Source organism: Ceratotherium simum, chromosome 24 (genome assembly GCF_057802395.1).
Source record: "Ceratotherium simum simum isolate JZ-2026a chromosome 24, ASM5780239v1, whole genome shotgun sequence".
Taxonomy (NCBI): Eukaryota; Metazoa; Chordata; class Mammalia; order Perissodactyla; family Rhinocerotidae; genus Ceratotherium; species Ceratotherium simum.
In genome coordinates, this window is record NC_141923.1 from 47,085,520 (window position 1) to 47,103,866 (window position 18,347).

The 18,347-nt window shown below is 40.4% G+C and overlaps 1 protein-coding gene across 5 annotated transcripts; it reads right to left on the reverse strand.

Annotated features, from left to right (window-relative positions):
• Nucleotides 1-1,543: 1,543 nt before the first annotated feature.
• Nucleotides 1,544-16,390, reverse strand: CDKN3 (cyclin dependent kinase inhibitor 3). 5 transcript variants are annotated; one of them, XM_004426166.3, is made up of 8 exons: nt 16,277-16,390; nt 14,025-14,107; nt 12,665-12,720; nt 12,102-12,146; nt 8,849-9,071; nt 5,262-5,293; nt 3,483-3,586; nt 1,544-1,776 (listed from the first exon to the last, which is right to left on the reverse strand). In XM_004426166.3, exons 1-8 carry the CDS (start codon nt 16,283-16,285, stop codon nt 1,690-1,692), a joined length of 639 nt encoding a protein of 212 aa, XP_004426223.1. In that variant the 5' UTR covers nt 16,286-16,390; the 3' UTR covers nt 1,544-1,689. The 5 variants fall into 5 exon arrangements, with proteins under 5 accessions (XP_004426223.1, XP_087304632.1, XP_087304634.1 ...); XM_087448506.1 differs by lacking the exon at nt 16,277-16,390 and adding an exon at nt 16,104-16,211; XM_087448508.1 differs by lacking the exon at nt 12,665-12,720.
• Between the last annotated feature and the right edge of the window lie 1,957 nt (nt 16,391-18,347).

Genomic DNA, 18,347 nt, shown 5'->3' on the forward strand with positions numbered 1-18,347 from the left:
CAGGCGGGCGTGTGTGTGACCAGGACTCTAGCTTGTCTCTCCATCACCCTCCCAAAGATACTTCACGTTTCTTTATTATGGAATCATTAAGGTTTTTCCTTATACCTAGTATTAAAGTAGTTTGATGAAGATTTTAAATGTGGAAGGCTTAACTAGCACTTGCAGTGGAAATTGAGAGATGAATGCATTTTGAAAATTCAATTGATTATTAAAGGATTTGATTAATCCATGTCAATATTTTTCCTCCATTTTCTTAAATATTCATGAATAAGCTGTATATTTATATTGGGAGAAAGCTAATATAAGATTTGGTAATGTCACCTTCAATGACTGCCTAAAGCTTAATAGAATATTGCGATTTAAAATTGTATTTGGTTGTGATACCAAAATCCTGAGGAAGGTCCACCTATTATTGCAGCCTGTACTTCAAAACAAATAACTTTCTTGCTGTAACTTTTGGCATTTATTATCTTAGATAAGAAATCCCTAGGGATATGTGATTCTCCCATCTTCCTTAGTATTCTTATAAAAGCTTAAGTTCTAGAAGTAGTCTATATATAAAAGTATTAAAATATTAATTTTATATTACGGCACACACTGGCTCTCTGGTCTGAAGTTCCCAAACAGCATTTGTAATTGTTTTACAGTATTCCCTAATGAAATTACATAAGCAGCAAGAGGAGTGAGAGACAAAATAAGACTTTTGGTAATGATATGATTGTTTAAAATCTGTTTTGATGTGAAATTTACTCTGTGTGGAAGTGCCAAGACCACTGGTTCACATCTGTGGTTACCAGTAGCCCAGAGAGCTGCAGGACTACCATGTGCGACTCTGAGACCACTGAGGTCTGTTAAAACAGGGGGCTCTGACTCATCCTTTGATTCTTGTCTGTGGTCCAAAGGACTGCTTTTAGTGGCTCAACATTGAGTTTAAAGACAGACAGACACGGTCAGTAGCATAGGGTGAAGTGAAGGAGTGAGAATTGGAGAGTGTTGATCTGTAGATAAGTGCTTTCTAAAGTCACTGTGAGAGAGGGGTTAAATTCACTCCATGTAGTTCCTAGGGTGAAAAAATGAATGCTCTAAAAACAGAGCAGCTGTCTGAACCAATGAACTCCTCATCTCTGAGAATGTTCCAGCAAATGCTGGATAAACACTTGTTGGGGACGATCCAGCATTGGGAGGGAGGTGACTAGATGATTCATAGGATCCCTCACAACACTGTATGGCTATGAAGTAGAAAAGACAATGGGAGAGATTTTGGGAGTAACAGAGGATGAAAGTTATTGAAATAATTTTAGCTTGGGTGCTCATACCAATTTTCGTACTTATTACTATGTCATATACCACTCAGAAGTTACAAATAGTAAAATGAGGTAAAGTGTGGTAAATAATAAAAATATGAAGTCAAATATTTTTCCATATGCTTTTTTCAGCATTACCTCCAGGTAAAATAGACCAGAGCAGCCAGTGCATTTCTAAAAAGGAAAATTGTATAGCAAGTTTTCTCTTTCCTAAAAGAGATGAAAGAGACACAATGAAATTGGTCAATAAAAGCTTTAGGAATATCTGCAGATATACATTTACAGTCAAGTTGATAACACTAGTAGTTTCATTTCAACACAAATTATGTTAGAAGACTTAAATTTCAGACGTGGTCATATATATATGCTATGTGGAATTCTTTTTTTATCTAGACACAGATCTTGATCGTGAGTCTCTTGATGATAGATATGCAGCTCGTTTCTCCCGGAACTCATGAAGATAATTATATTGCTGGAAAAAGTAAAGATACATTGAAATACATTGTAGAAAACTAGTTAACAGAGTAGTCACAATACTAGTAGGAATCAGGGATCAAGAAATATTTGCTAAGAACAGTTCTACAGCCTTTTGGGTAAGGAAGTATTTGTATCATGGGGAAGTTTTATCTTTAAATAAAGCTGCATATAGTGTGGAAAACTATTGCTTTAAAAATCAGAAGATAGCATGAAATACAGATGAATGTTTTATACATCTGTAAAATCCTTTCTCCCTTTACTGGCAGGAGCAAATAAGATTAAAAATAGTGTGTGAAGGCATTCTTGCTAATGTATTTCCCCTGGGGGTAAGTAGGGAAGAAGAACGCACTTTCTGTAGCAGTTAACAGTGGTGTACTCAAGAAAATCTATTTCTTAACTTATAGAAGCCCCAGTTTTCTGCTTTTTGTGATGACATAATCTATTTGGAACAATTTTCATAGTAGATAATATTAAAATAAAATCACTAATCTTAACAGATAAGCAAAAATAAAAAAAGCTTTAAATAATTCATTTGGAGTTTTAATAGCTTCCCAGAGGATATTCTTACTCTGCCAATAATCTCATTTCATATCATCGCGAAGTTGAAATTGCATACTGCTAACTTATCAGCACAGAGATGGGAAAAGCCTGTTTGCCACAGAATGCTGAGGTGATAAATTGACAGCCCACATTATTGTGGGCTTAATTCTCTCCAAGATTAAAGATGTAAAACATGCATATACATACATACACACATATGTTTGACCAGGTCTTTTGTTTCAAAGAAAGACTTGAGAACATCTTGATTTTGAAGCATCATTTGATTTTAACAGCTAATAAGGGAGCTCTCTGTTTTCAGAACCTGTAAGGTGAAGTGGGTCCTGTATGGACTGTTTTGTGAATGACCTTATTTAACCCCGAGAATCAGGCTGCTTGGTGAGTTTATTGGTTGTTATAATAGTTCATGTACATGACACTTGGTTAGACTGCGAACCCTGGGAAGATGAACTTGCAGGCCCAGGGAGCCGCCTACAGGCCAGGATGCTTTAGGGCCCCCGCCTCTGAGTCGGTCCTGAGGCTGAGGCCAGGTGCTCGGGAAAGGAAGGCATGTTAGCTTGACAGGTGCACAGACAAGTGAAATCCGAAGTCTTTTCAGTAATGTGATTAATACACACAGCATCCTCGAGGCCTTGCTGCTGCAGTGTTCTGAAGTGTTAAGGGGAAAGTAAATGTGGAAGGTGTCACTGGTTATCCACAGCAAAGGATAACCAGCATTGCTTTACATTTTTTGTATGATAGTTATTCATCTATCTTAGTAAATATTTTGGTGATATAATAGGATCCTCATTAGTTCTTTTTGGCAAAAAATCTACCCAAGAAACTACCAAGTTTATAGTAACCATCTCATTTTTCCAAGTGAGAGGATCCATTCCCAGAACTGAATGGGCAAAATCTTAACAGTTGTAGATCCTGGAAGAGTAAACTGGAAAGTTTTTTCATTATTTTGTTTGAAATACTGTGAACTTTTTCAGACATCCAGGTTATATTTAAATGTAAACTAAAAAAAATCAAAATATAGACAGGTGACCTATGAATAATAGAATGCTCTGGACTTTCATTGCCCTCTCGAGAGTGTATTACACTCTATTTGTAATGGTCTCTCCCTGACCACAACCACACAAGAACAGTCCATCTCCTTACCTTTATGGTCTGTATAGCTCCAGATCCTCTTAGGTCCCTCAGGCTGTCTATGGCTTGCTGTGGTGACACTGTGTCAGACAGGTAAAGTAGGAGACAAGCGGCCACTAATAGAACATGACAGAAAAACAGTATATTACTAAATAATTAATGATAGGGAAGAGCATTTTATATTTAATTAGACTTCTTTGGTGCAGAAGGTGAGTTTGGTGTAATTGTTCAAAATCAATTAAATGACAGGCCTTTTAGTATGTGTTTTTGACTGTTAAATTATGGTTTTAAATGACTGTGGTTGAATGAAAGTTTAACACTGGCTTCATTTTTTTTAAACAGCTTTACTGAGTTATAATTCGCATACCATGCCACTCATTCAAAGTGTACAATTCAGTGGCTTTTAGTGTATTCACAGACATATGGAGCCATCACCACAGTCAGTTTTAGAACATTTTCATCACCTCAAAAAAAAACTGTACCCTTTTTTTATCATCTCCCTATTACTCCATCACCCCTCCCTAAGCAACCACTCATCTACTTTCTGTCTCTATGGACTGGCCTCTTCTAGACATTTCATATACATGGAATCACATGTGGTCTTTTGTGACTAGCTTCTTTCACTTAGTATAATGTGTTTAAGAGTCACACATATTGTGGCACGTATCAGCACTTCATTCCTTTTGATGGATGAATAATATCCCATCGCATGGATATAAACTTTGTTAATCCATTTGGCAGTTGATGGACATTAAGGTTGTTTCCATTTTTTTGCTGTTATGAATAATGCTGCTATACAGTTTGTGTACAAGTTTTTGTGTGGACGTACATTTTCATTTCTTTCGGTTTATTCCTAGGAGTGAAACTGTGGGCTCACATGATAACTCCATGTTTAACTGTTTGAGGAAGTACTGCCTGACTGTTTTCCAAAGCAGCTGCACCATTCTGCATTCCCACCAGCAGCGTATGAAGGCTCCAGTTTCTCCACATGCTCGCCAATGCTTATTTTCCATTTTTTGGATAATAGCCAGCCTAATGGGTGGTAGGTGGTATCTCATTGTGGTTTTGATTTGCATTTTCCTGATGACTGATGTTGAGCATCTTTTCTTGTGCTTATTGGTCATTTGTATATTTTATTTGGAGAAACATCTATTCAGATCCTTTGCCCCTTTTTTTTAATTGTCTTTTTATTATTGAGTTGTAAGAGATCTTTATATATTCTAGATGAGTCCCTTATCAGATATATGTTTTACAAGTATTTTTCACATTCTGTGGGTTGTCTTTTCATTTTGATAGTGTCCTTTGAAACACAAAAGTTTTTAATTTTGATGCTGTCCAACACTAAAAAGAATAATTGTTACTCCAGTGTCTCATTTCATTAACTGTTTTATTTTCCTAGCACATATTTAAAAAGTTAAAAGTTAACATTTGGTAATTAACTTTGGTTTTCATTCTGTTACCCATGGATATTATTTAGAAGTTACTGTCAGTTTCATAACACCTGCATTGGGATAACATTAGAAAACAAACCAAAACAGAAGAATGCAGGTGCTAAGACTTGTAAATTGTGTTTTGCAGAATCCTCCAAAACAATGCTGAGAATACCTCTCACTCCCACCCAAGTTTTCTGGGTAACACTAAATTTAGGGCCTTAAATAATTCTTTGGATCTTAGCAGACTTATATTGTGTTTTGTTTCATTTTCATACAAAGTGAGCAGATGGCCCAGAAACAGGAGTTTGCCTACTTTGAGGTTAAACAAAATACTGAATAATGAAAATATATTTCTTACCAAGACAGGATCTCCCAAGTCCTCCATAACAGCTGAAAGGGAAGTACAGTTGTGAAGTTCGTACATTTTCATTCCATCCTGACAATTACAACTAAAGACTTGCTCTTTCTGCCTTCTATTTCTGACTCTAATGCCGAGCACAGTGCCGTGCACACCGATATTAATAAATATTTTTGAATTAATCAAGAACAAAGTGTGCTTATTTACTTGTTGGGAGGTATTCTGAACACCTCTAAGGGTCAAGGTAGCGGGGACCTTGTTATTGACCTCTTTAAACTCCAGGATCCACACCTGAGAAGTGGAACATCTCACTAAACAGACAGAAATCAGACTATTTTTACCAACTGCCACTTTGATGACTTTCCTCTGCCTCACAAAACCTTAGTGGTTATGGGACAAATGCTGTCTGTGTAAGAGCTCTCCATTTATCCAGAAAGAGTACAGAGGTAGCGTGTACAGAGCTTCAGGCCCTCGGCTCTGGAGCCCCACTGCCTGGGTGGAATCCTGAATCTGTCATTATTAGATGTGGGAACCCAAGCAAGTTATTGAACCTTTCTGGGTCTCGGCCTTTTCACCTATGAAACGGTGACAGCAGCCGTACCTACATCATAGTGAGGACTGAATGAGGTAACATTTGTAAAGGGCTTAGAGCTTGGCCCAGAGTAAGAAGTAAATGAACATTAGCTGCTATTATCTAGCATTCTGAAGAAATTAGTAGTTCTGCATAACTGAATTTTCGAGAAAAATGAAGATTAACCCTCAAAGCAGCAAAACCATTCATTTTAATAATTTTCAAAGATCCTAAAAAATATATTACACACTTCCTAACTTTGTTAGAGGGTATACTGAACCTAACTTGGTGCTGTGACTTATCATGAACATCAGTTACTGTATTGTAGATGAAGCTGCAGATACATATCTTGTGATAGGATGAGACAGAGGACCAAACGGGTACTGTCCCCTGGGGTGTTCATGAACTGGCTTTCTACAGAGTGTCCCAGATGTGGGTCTGTTTCAGAGATTAGGACCTTCCCTATAAAGGCAGAGAAGGCAGAACACTTCAGTGGCTTTCTGCAAGATTCATACTGCCTTACACCTCTTGGCACCTTCATCTTTCCTCCTCTGCCTGATTGATTCCTATTGGTCTTTCAAAACTCAGCTCAAATTTCATTCCTTGAAATGCCTTTGTGCCCCCACAGAAACCATCACTGTCCTGTATGCTGCCTTGTACACACCTTGTGCAAGTCTTACTGCACTTACATGATAGTGTCGTCAGCTGTGGGTTCCTTGAGGGTGGGGACTGTGCCTCAGTGTGTGTTTTGTATTTCCAGTGTTTGGTACACAGTAGCTGTTATGGGGAATTGTGTTCCCCAAAAGATATGTTTAAGTCCTAAGCTCTGGTGCTGTGAATGTGACTTTATTTGGAAATAAGGTCTTTGCTGTGTAATCAAGTCAAGATGAGGTCATTAGGGTGGGCCCTCATGCTCTGTGACTGGTGTCCTTATAAGAAGAGGAAAATGCCAAGTGAAGAGACACAGGGAGAACCGTGTGATGACAGAGGCAGAGCTGGAGTGATGCAGCTGCGAGCCAAGGACACCAAGGGTGGACGGCCCCACCAGAAGCTGGGGAGACGCGAGGGAGGACTCTGCCCAGAGTCTCAGGGCGGGTGTGGCCCTGCTGACACCTTGATTTCAGACTTCCAGCCTCCAGAACTGGGAGAGAGTAAGTTTCTGTTGTTTTAAGTTACCCAGTTTGTGGTACTTTGTTACAGCAGCCCCAGGAAATGGTATAATACAGTAGGCAAGCAGTGTTCACCTATTTTATAAAGGAGAACCCGTGACACAGAACCTGTAGACAACAGGACAGGGAAAAAATTTACCAGACCCTGTTTCTGAGGGATAAACTCTAGAGCTGTCTAGCAATGTGGGCATCAAAGGTGGCACAATGGATAGAAAACTGTCTTAGTCTCAACAAACATTTGTCACTGTAGGGACACCTTTGGAAGCTCTAGGACTATGAACATTTGCAGACATCAGATGCTTTATTATATGGGACCCTGAAGCATTCAACATGCAAGGCCACCCATCCACCTTTTGTTTGTATTCTGTTCAAACATCAGAGCATTGGTCTGCTAGAACCTGCTAGAATAGAATCTGTTAAGCTTCACTAAACTGAGCTAGTTTAATCTCTAGAAACTTTTCAGTAGAGACTGCTTTCAAAGATTTATTTGGAAAAAAAGAAAAAGAATTGATTAGAAAAATGGGTCCAAAAATTGGAAAATATTTTTCGTTAGCTGCATGTATCTATCTAATGCTATTTTTCTTAGATTTATCAGAAAATTTAACATACACACCTGTATTTACTTTAAAATTTTGCTTTTATAATTAGTACTAGATGAAAGATCATGTTTTTCTATAGAGAAAGTTTGGAAACTGTAGGATGTAGGATCGCTTCTGCTCTTTATTCCCAACTCTGCAGGCTACAGTTTTCTGTTATCAGAGTTTAGTTTGGCCACAAACAGGTGTGTGTCCCCAAACAGGGTCCCCAAAGACCCCTGTACTAGGTGGTTAGCTCTCCAAACAGGAGCTACTGGCATGAAGCCCCTGAGCTGCAGGATGAAGGGGAGAAGCTGGCTGGGCTTCCCTTTCCCCTGGTGCGCTGAGACTACTCGGTTATTGATACAGTTTGTACTTTCTAGCTCAAAGCAATGATCTTAAGGACCTTAGAACTTTTAAGATATCAAACTAGATAGAGGTAACACTCTATCTTGTTCTAGAATGGATTAAGCAGCTAATTAGTATACAAAAAATACAGTAAGCACAGAGAAGGACTAGCTTTCTCCCTGTGGCTGGCTCTCCACTGCTGTGTGTCTCACTCTGGCAGAGCACCTACTGTTCTTTTCCATGGCACCACTTCTAATCCTTGCATTGCTACTTTCTACTGCTGATTGCCACTCTCTTCTTCCTTTCTCCAAGCTAATTTTTCTTTCCTTATTTTTTTCCTTGACCCATTTTCTTTTGTTTTAAACTTCCATACCAGCAGCTTGTGTATAGCCATTGACAAACAATAAGAATCCCTCTTTCATTTTGGTAGCAAATTCATATCATCAAATATAATTTTCAAGTCATGTTTTTAGGATTGCTCATGGCTTAGGGATGATTTCTTTGCTGCTAATTTTTAAAAAATTGACTTTCTTGCTCTTGGAAGCAACTAAGCAACTGAAAGGCTGACCAGTAAGTACGGTGTTATTATATAACAAGAATGATGCTTCCACCTTTTTGGGAGGGAGAGGGTCCCAAAATTATTAGTAACGATCTAATACAAAAGGAAAGAAAAAAAGCCTGTTACCCTTTTCTAAAAATTTCCAAATCTATTCATTTATCGTTCTTACTCTTCAAAGTCATAACGGCAAATATCTGAGTGCTTGCTCTGTACTAGGCATTGTACTAGTACATTTTATGCATTGTCGCCTTTTAATCCTTGCAACAAACTATAAGGTAGGTAATAACTGAATAAGGATGCAATAATTCGAGAAATCACTTTGACTGGGACATTTCTCATGTAATCTGGAGAAAAGGAGAACGTACTGTATTAAAGTTTTCCGGTTATTTTTAAGGCAGATCGCAAGTTCCTCCATTATTTCACAGCAGCTGGCTACGTCAGGAGTCCCTCCGTGTGGGATTGGATGATGATGAGTGATAATTCCATACTGATGGTAGAGGTCCAAAAGGTTTGGAACTCTATATTTTGACAGTTCCCCTCTGGTGCAGAAAACAAATATGTCTTGTATACCATGGCTCTTTAGTTCTTCTGCCAACAGACCAAGATACACACGGATAGACACATACAAACATTACAAATTTAAATACAGTCAAGAGGGAGAATATGGAGTTAAGTTTCTCAAGCCAAACTAAGTAAATAACAAATGATAACCTGTAGGGCCAGCCCCGTGGCTTAGCGGTTAAGTGCGCGTGCTCCACTACTGGCGGCCTGGGTACGGATCCCGGGCACGCACTGACGCACCGCTTCTCTGGCCATGCTGAGGCCGCGTCCCGCGTACAGCAGCTAGAAGGATGTGCAACTATGACATACAACTATCTACTGGGGCTTTGGGGGAAAAAAAAAAAGGAGGAGGATTGGCAATAGATGTTAGCTCAGAGCCGGTCTTCCTCAGCAAAAAGAGGAGGATTAGCATGGATGTTAGCTCAGGGCTGATCTTCCTCACACACACACAAAAAATGATAACCTGTAAATTTGAGTGCTTATTGATAATTTAAAACAATACTGATCTGTCTTCAAACTAGGGTAAAAACCAAGTCACTAAGCACAAAATAGGAATTAGAAATATCTGGACCAAAAGGTAGTTAAAATTAAACCTGACTTTATAAGTCAAAATGCTTTTTATAGAATTTTAAGAAAATTATATTGCTGTTCTTGAAAAAAATTTCTTTTATAATAAATACTGCTTTAAAATAAATTTGAAAACACTTAATACATCTAAATAAACTCCTGAGAAGGAATGATAGCACATTTTTTTCTGTTTTCTTCTCACAAAATCAGCCTGTTTGCTATGGTCGTCGCTGTGTTGTTTGTTCTTCCCTAAGCACTGTATGGAGCTTCTCCAGCACAGCCATAGTGCCAGAGCTCGCGTTCTCCCTTACATTTGTACTGTCCCACACCATGACGTACTTAATTTTATGGACTAGGTTTCTAGGAAATACAGCATTAACTGTATTAACATGATGTAACTTAGCTAATTTCACTATAATGATATGAACCAAGCAAAAGTTCTATAGACCATTGTATACACTGGAACTTCCCTATGGCCATATTTACTATAGAGCATTTGATTCAAAATGAGTAAGTAATTTGGGCTTATCTGAGCCCCCTCTTTCTTCCCATCTCCTAAATCCAAGGACATTTAGATATTTAAGTACAAAGTGCCTTTTCCCATGAATCTCTAGACCTGCACTTGAAATATGGCTGGTCCAAACTGAGAGGTAGTGTAAATGTAAAATACATATATGATTTCAAAGACTAAGTATCAAAAAACCCCTATCTCATTCATAATTTGTTTTATACTTAAAACCTATTGAAATGATACTATTTAGGCTATATTAGGTTAAACAAAATATATTATTAAAATTCATTTTACCTGTTTTTACTTTTTTAATGTGGCAACTAGAAAATGTAAAATTACATACATGGCTTTTATTTGTGGTTCCCAATATAGTTCTATTGGATAGTGCTGCTCTAGATAATACTATCATATTTTTGTACTTGTAAAAGGATTTAATCTGTAGTTAACATATTTAACCATTTTTAAGAGAGTAGGTAATTTTCTATTTGCCTCTTGTACACACTGGATAATTTCTGTTACACAGTAGTCCTAGAAAGGACTCTGGGGAGGAAGCACAGGCACTGCTGCAGGGAGATTCACGGTCTCTGCCATCAAACATTGTCATCTGTTTTGTATACTGGATTCCATTTAAGATTTCAATGGAAGAAAAAAAGGTTTGGTAAAAAATTGGAAACCCCTTTTATGAAGATACTAAGTGAACAGGGCTTTCCAAAATACACAAGATTGGTTTTTGAACCAATGCTTTAAATTACATTTTGCTTATGACTTAAATGTTACCCAAATGGAAATTTCCTACCATGGTGGGTATCTCTAAAGCAGAAAATCTGTACAAATACTGCAAGGGTCAACTAATTGATTGGCTCTTTTTTTTTTTTTGTGAGGAAGATCAGCCCTGAGCTAACATCCATGCTAATCCTCCTCTTTTTGCTGAGGAAGACCGGCTCTGAGCTAACATCTATTACCAATCCTCCTCCTTTTTTTTTCCCCAAAGCCCCAGTAGATAGTTGTATGTCATAGCTGCACATCCTTATAATTGCTGTGTGTGGGACGTGGCCTCAGCATGGCTGGAGAAGCAGTACATCGGTGCGCGCCCGGGATCCGAACCCGGGCCGCCAGCAGCGGAGTGCGTGCACTTAATGGCTAAGCCACGGGGCCAGCCCCTGATTGGCCTCTTTAAGTCTTCTTTGGTAGGTAAAAAATAAATTAAAGAAAGTATATTAGCAAATTGATATTCCAGAACAACCAGGAAAAAACTTTAAGATTTACAAAATCTATACTGGTCAGAATCAAGCAATATGTACATTTTCCTTTGGTGTGTTATAAGGACATTGATAGGACTATTAGGCTTGAGATAACCAGGCCAGCCAGAATAAAACATTTTGAAAATCCAAATTTGTTGGCATCATGCAATATGTAAATTACAAATTGAGGTAGATTATCAGGGTATTTGTAGGATTATTAGACTTGAGGCTATAGTGGTATGAACATCTTAGAGCATGTGAAGATTATACTCTATTCCCTCTCTTCCACCTAGATGCTGGCTCTCTAAATTTTCTATCCAGGATGGACAATTTCACTCTACCTCTGGGTTTCCAGCTCAGGCTGAATCTTTACTATCACAGGCAAGTCTATAAAGAACAGTTATGTTCAAAGATCTGGGCAGGGCAGTGTCAGTTTTCTATTTACATACTTTTCTCCCTCCAACTTACACATTCTAACCTTGAATGCAGTTTCTATGTATAAAAGAACTACAACAATCAGTGAAAAGCAGTGCTATGTTTCATAAATGATGAGTTCTCTGAGCCCTTCACAAATACTTGTCACATATTAGAATAAGTCTATAGTTTGAAACTTTATGAAATATTGAACATTTATTTGGAAAATTGAGAAGAGACTATAGTTTGTTCTTTTTGACAAAGAGATTTTAAGTATTATTTTTAACAAAACCTATTAATAAGGTTGTCTCATTTTACACCTACCTGTATCTTTTTGGATATTTCTTCTAACATCTTTAAATTTACAACCTATAGGTAGTAATGAGGCAAGGGAAAACGTCAGTTTTTGGTCATGTATAACAAGCATATTTAAACACATATATAGTGTACTGTAGAAAGTCACTCCACATGATCATTTATATGCTTCAATTCCATTTTGAATGTGAATTTCAACTTCTTATATTCTTAAGAAAATATTCTAGGGATCCTAGCAGAAGAAACTCCTAATCTGAGGATTCTTTCTTCTGTTTCCTTTCTGTAACTGGTACCTGGCTGTCGTCCTCAGCCTCACATCGTGCCCCAGCGTTCACGGTTTCTTAAGAGAGGTCACTCAGAAGTGTAGAACTGTGCGTGTGGGTGTGGAGGGGTGGAAGAGTGGATCTATGCTCCTTTATTGAGAGCCCTCGAGGAGGGCTTCCAAAAGTGAGTTCCCCAGTGCTGATGGTCTATGAAATTCTCTTACTGCTCAGTACAGAGAATGATGTTGTTAGCTGACAAAAAAATTATTTCAGATATATCCACAGGAAGCCAACTGTAGTGTCACCTACCTGGCAGAGCACATAAACCAAGAAACTGAGGACAATTCACTCGCGACAGAGGGAGCCTGAAAAGAGGATCACTGTATCAAGTTTGGTCCAGTTTTAAAAGAGTTGTAAATGGAAATTCAGTTTAACCAAATGTGCACTTGGCACTGAACAAGGGTGTTTTAAAGTTTTAAGTAGTAATAAAACAAAAATTCATAGTTAAATAGCAATGTGTTGGTCACAAAAAGGCCTAGAAAAACTGGAAGTTTTAAAACAGGGACTTACGGGCATTGTTACAATTTACGTCTAAAAAATGGCAAATTAATTTATTCTTACCTTAAAGATGATAATGCCTAGATTGCCTGCAGCTAGTATAAATTGTACTTAAGGCACTCTGTGGTATGTTACCTGAGATATTTGTGTTAGTAATCTTACGTAAATAAGCTGGAAAAGGGCCAACTGGCAATCTCATCCCCAGCACTCATTCTACATTACTATTTTAAGATTTCTTTGTAGGACTTCCTTAAACAAATAAAATTTCATATAATAAAAACCACAGGCCACCCATTCTTTGTTGTAATGGATTTTGATTAAAGAGAAATAATTTCAAGAAATCCTATTGGCAGTTTACGGTACTCAGGGACCAAGGGGCAGAGGCTCACTTTGTCTGCAAGACAGAGGTGAGTGCGGAGGAAACCGGGCATCACATACATACCACCTGACTGAAAATTAGAAGTTTTTTTGAGTTTAAAAGGGGAGTTAGAAGGGGAAATGAAAGATAATTGCTATTTGATGGCAGAACAAAAGAACTTTCTGGACAAGAACACTTACGCTCCTTTTTCTCTTCCACAGTAGGGCACGGTGCTTTCTTAAGGAGAGAGATTATTACATTTACAGGGGTGAGAGAAAGCATTTGACTGCTGGTTGTAGAAAATCTGGTGTAACCATAAGTCATTCCCAAGATTTGGAAGTCGATTTTATATAGAAACTTTTGTTTTTGTCATTGTATCTATAGTAACGTGGCTTTTATCTTAAACAGGGTCTGCCGATAGATGCGAGACAGACGCAAGTAGTTCTAGGATTTGACTTAATGATAAATGATTAAATATCTTATCCTGTGTTTGGTACACTATTCTTTTGTTGGAAAAGAATAAGTAGATTTTGGTACTAAATGGGAGATCATTCCAATCCTATCTCAACTCCTTACTTACTTGTTTCTACTATGGTTTTCTCAATTGAGTTAAAAGATCCCTTAAAGATTAGAATTATATAATCAGCAGAAGAGAATCAGTAAATATTTTCAATATGTGGACTACATTCTACAAAGATTATGATGTACACATTAAGTATTTTAGCTCATCATTGATCAGAAATGTTAACATACCATGATATCTGAATTGGAGTCTGTTCATCTTCAATAGGCTCTTCGTCTGATGAATCAAACTCGCTTCTTTGCATTGAAGTAGGCTTCAAAAGAAATCAGTTATGTTAAATAACTGTAAAGAAGAATATTTACTTATACTCTTAGTATAGCTGATCCTTGCTTAAACACACAATGCATGGTTGCAATTTATTCAGTTACCAATCTGGAATATCAGAGATCAGCAATACCAATAATAAATGACTGCTGTTTACCATCCTATTAATAATTACAGCACTAGGGAGCGGAAAGTGAGTTGGATTGGGAGCCAAGAAATCTGGCTTCTGGTCTTGGCTCTGCCACTCACTGTATAATCTTGGACAAATTACTTCAGTTTTTTCTAGATCTCAGTTTTCCACAACTATAAAGTGAGGAGATTTATTCATTCATTACAAACATTTCTTGGACACCTTCATTTGCCAAGCTCTGGAGAGGCAAGGATCCATAACATAACTAGCCTGCCTTCAGTGAGAGACAGCTGTGTGCATGGATGACAGAAGAGAGTTACAAGTGCTAAAATGGAAGCATAAACTGTGCCCTTGAGACCAGAGAAGGGAGTGACTGCTTAGAGAGCTGGAGAAAGCTTCCGGGAGGAGATGCAGTAGCTGTATTTTGGAGGATGATCAGGAGGTTTTTAGGCAGATAGGGAGGAAGTTAAGGCATTAAGGCACAAGGAGAAAGGCTTGTGTATTCAGGACTGGGATATCAGAACAGAGGAGAGGAAGCTAGAGAAGTAGTTTACCTACCCTATTTCTCAAAAAATAACCCCAGACAGCCTCGTAGTTTGGTTGGCAGGGTGCAGGGGGTGGTGGAATATAGGTGAATAACCTGCCTCCAGCTCTGTGAATCATCGGATAGGGAGATGGGGATGGAATATGCATGCTCATCTAAGCAGGGGGAACTCAATCCTGCATGTAGGCAGCATTTCTACATGGAAGACTGTTGGACCAATAAAAATAGGACAAGTGAAAAACACATCTTTCTTCTACTCCTTAGTTGGAACCAACTGAGAGAGAAGATAGTGGAGAGGCAAATGGAGATCAATATGTTAGTTTTATTACTGAGGGTCAAATGGAGGATGTGGCTGTAAAGCTGTGGTCAAGTGGGCTTGTCAATTCTTCAATCCAGGATTGGATTTATCCACCCAGTCTTAGGCTGGACTAGTGATGGACAACCCAAGTCTCCATTGTGGTGGAGTGCACCCCAGAAAGTACTCTCTGCAGAGAAGGGAAGAAAGGGTTGAGCTACTTGTGTGATCAGATCACTCACTCTTCCCCTTCTGGGGACAGGTGGAGAAGCAGGCCAAGAGTGAAGGACAGGGGATGTCCCTCCACATGGGAACATGGGGATTAGCAAGTGTGACCACCTACTGTCCTTTCTAGCTCTGGAGCTCTATTCTATGACGGTCTTGTTTGTTATGGCAAGATCACATTACAGAGCCGATTTAGGCTATGGATTTGATTGCTTCGCATCTATCTGTATTATTATTATCAACTCAACTCAAATGAAGGCCTTTCAATAGGTTGTCAGCACCGGTGGTTGCTGATGCGAGTCAGGGGCTTCAGCTCCTTGCCTCTGTTTTTTTCTTTCTTTCTCTTTAAAGCAGTTTTTAAAGATTTTCAGTTTGTGTGGCCCATTCCCTCAGGCTCCCCCAGCCAGGTGTGCAAGTTCTAACAGGCTGCATGTTTCCGCTCCCTCAGGCCCGGGGATTCTGAACCCCAGGGAATGGGACGCAATGCCAGGTGGCCCTGGGATATGGCGACAGTGGTGTCACACCCACGGGGGGGGCTGGCAATCGTCTTTGGTGACGTTTTCCCATCGGCGGTGAGGACTGCTCCCAGGGAGGCGCAGGGAGCCCGGACATCCTCTAAGGCCGGGGTATCAGGCAGACACCTAAGCTCTCTCTGCCTCAGTTTCCTCCGTAGGACGGGCCTCAGCCCTCTCTGGCAGGGCTGTCGTGAGGCGCAGGAGACCCCGCAGGCGACAGCTCCAGCCCACGACAGGCGCACAGCGAGCGTCCGTCTCCCCGCGCCCGCCACTGACCTGCCCTCCGCAGCCGTCGCCCTCGCCGGTCCCAGGAAGCGCCACCTCCCGACCCAGGACGGTTACTTGCGAGTCATGCCCGACCAGTCCCGCGCTGTCCCCGGGCCCAAGAACTGGCCTCGGCACCGCTCCCGCCCCTGCGGCTCCGCCCCTCCAAGCCTCGGCCGACTCACCGGCTTCATCACTGTCCGCCCTGCGTCCTGACCGGCCACCGCCTACCCCGGCAGCACCGGTGTCTCGGCCTCCACCCGCGCCGAGCCCGCCCCTCGGCTCAGCTCATTGGCTCATCCTTCTGTGCGGTGGGCCCGGCGTCTCCTAGGAGCCAATCAGACCCTCTCTCTGGTTTTACCCCGCCCCCCCGGGCCTCGCCTCGGCCTCTAACCGCTCATTGGTTGCTAGGAGGCCTTTGAAAGACGCGCGGAGGAGGGCCTGTTGAACGTTGATTGGCTGGGAGGGCGCCCTCCTCCCGCCCGTTGCGAGCGGGGAGGGCGGGGAGCGGGCAGGGCGGAAGCGCTTTCGGGGATGCTGAAGAGCCCTGCTTTCTCATGGCGGGAGTTCAAAGTGGTACCACAGAAGGGAAATTTGTTTGTTTTCTGAAATTTTTTTATATTTTAAGGCATGGGGGGAGCACTGTCTTGGAGCGTCTTGTGAAAACACACCACATCTCATAGACTTTATAATTATGGTCATATCTAGTCGTACAAATATTATGGAAACGACTAAAAATCCAGATTATAAACATACCTTGTATGTTTGATATTTTATGTTTTTTACCATTCCAGGACCTAGACAGGTTAGGGTGTAGATCAACATTCCTATTCACTAAATATGAGTGAAACAGAAGCGTACGAAGGGAAGATAAAAAATCTCCAGATGGTTCTAAGTGCCAGTGTTTCTACATAATTGGCTATAATCTTTAAAAAATGTGTTTGATTATTTTCTCCCCCATTCTCCAGTCCCCATTAGGCTGGCCATGGGGAAGGAAGTCACCTGAAGCAACATTACCTGCAAATCTGACAAAAGTATGCAGAAGTTTCAGCTCTCTGTCTCAGGTTGTGAAAACCGGTGGGTACAGAGCTATTAGGAAGAATTCCTTAGTAAAGAAGATAGCACAGTTTGACTTAGAGACTGTGTTAATCAGGTTCTCCAGAGAGACAAAGAATATGATATATACATGAAGAGATTTATTTTAAGGAATTGGCTTCCATAATTGTGGAGGCTTAGTGAGTCCAAAATCTGATGGTAGGAGGGCCTGAGGGGCTGGAGACTCCGGGAAGAGTTGCAGTTGGAGTTCAAAGGCAGTCTGCTGTAGACCCAGGATGAGCCGATGCTGCACATGAAGTCTGGAGGCCATCTGCTGCAAAATGCACTCTTGCCTTTTTGTTCTATTCAGGCCTTCAGCTGATTGGATGAGGCCCAGCCACATTATAGAGGGGAGTCTGTTTTACTCAAAGTCCACCAGTTTAAATGTTACTCTCTTTGAAAAGCGCCCTCACAGAAACATCCAGAATAGCATTTGACTAAATATCTGGGTCCCATAGCCCAGCCAGGTTGACATATAAAATTAGCCATCACAGACACACTAGACTTGATTCATCCATTCATTCAGTAAATATATATCGAGTACCATCTGTGTCTTAGGTACTATTCAAGGTGCTGGGAATACTGGCATGAACTAAACAAAGTCTCTGCCTTTATGGGGCTCACATGCTGCTGGGGGAGACAGTCAGGTAGTGATATATGCTGTGAAGAAAAATTGAAACAAGTGGAGCCTGATGATGGTGCCGTTCTAGATAGAAAAGTTAAGGAAGGCTTCTTTGAAGAGATGTCATTTGAGAAACATCCAAATGAAGAGAGAGAGTGAACCATTTGAATATTTATGGCAAGAGTTTTCAGTCTGTCTGAAGAGTAAAGAGGTGCAAAGGCCCCGAGGTGGGAATGTGCTGGTGTGTTCAAGGAACAGCAAGGAGGCTAGTGTGGGTGAGGCTGATGGAGTGAGGCAGAGAGTGGTAGGAGATGAAGCAGAGGCTTAAGAGCTTCTTTTCTGAAGGATTCAAGAGAGGGTCCAAAGAAAGCTTGGGGCCTGGGCTCTAGGTGGGCTAATTCCTGTCTCTGTATGGCGCAGGGGAACAAGTCCTTTCCAGGTGGGCTTCAGGATGTTTGATGCTCCATCACTCCCTAACTCTCGCCTTCTCTCCACTGCCCCCAGTGTTGTCCCCACACAGCTGTTTAATCTGCAGCATC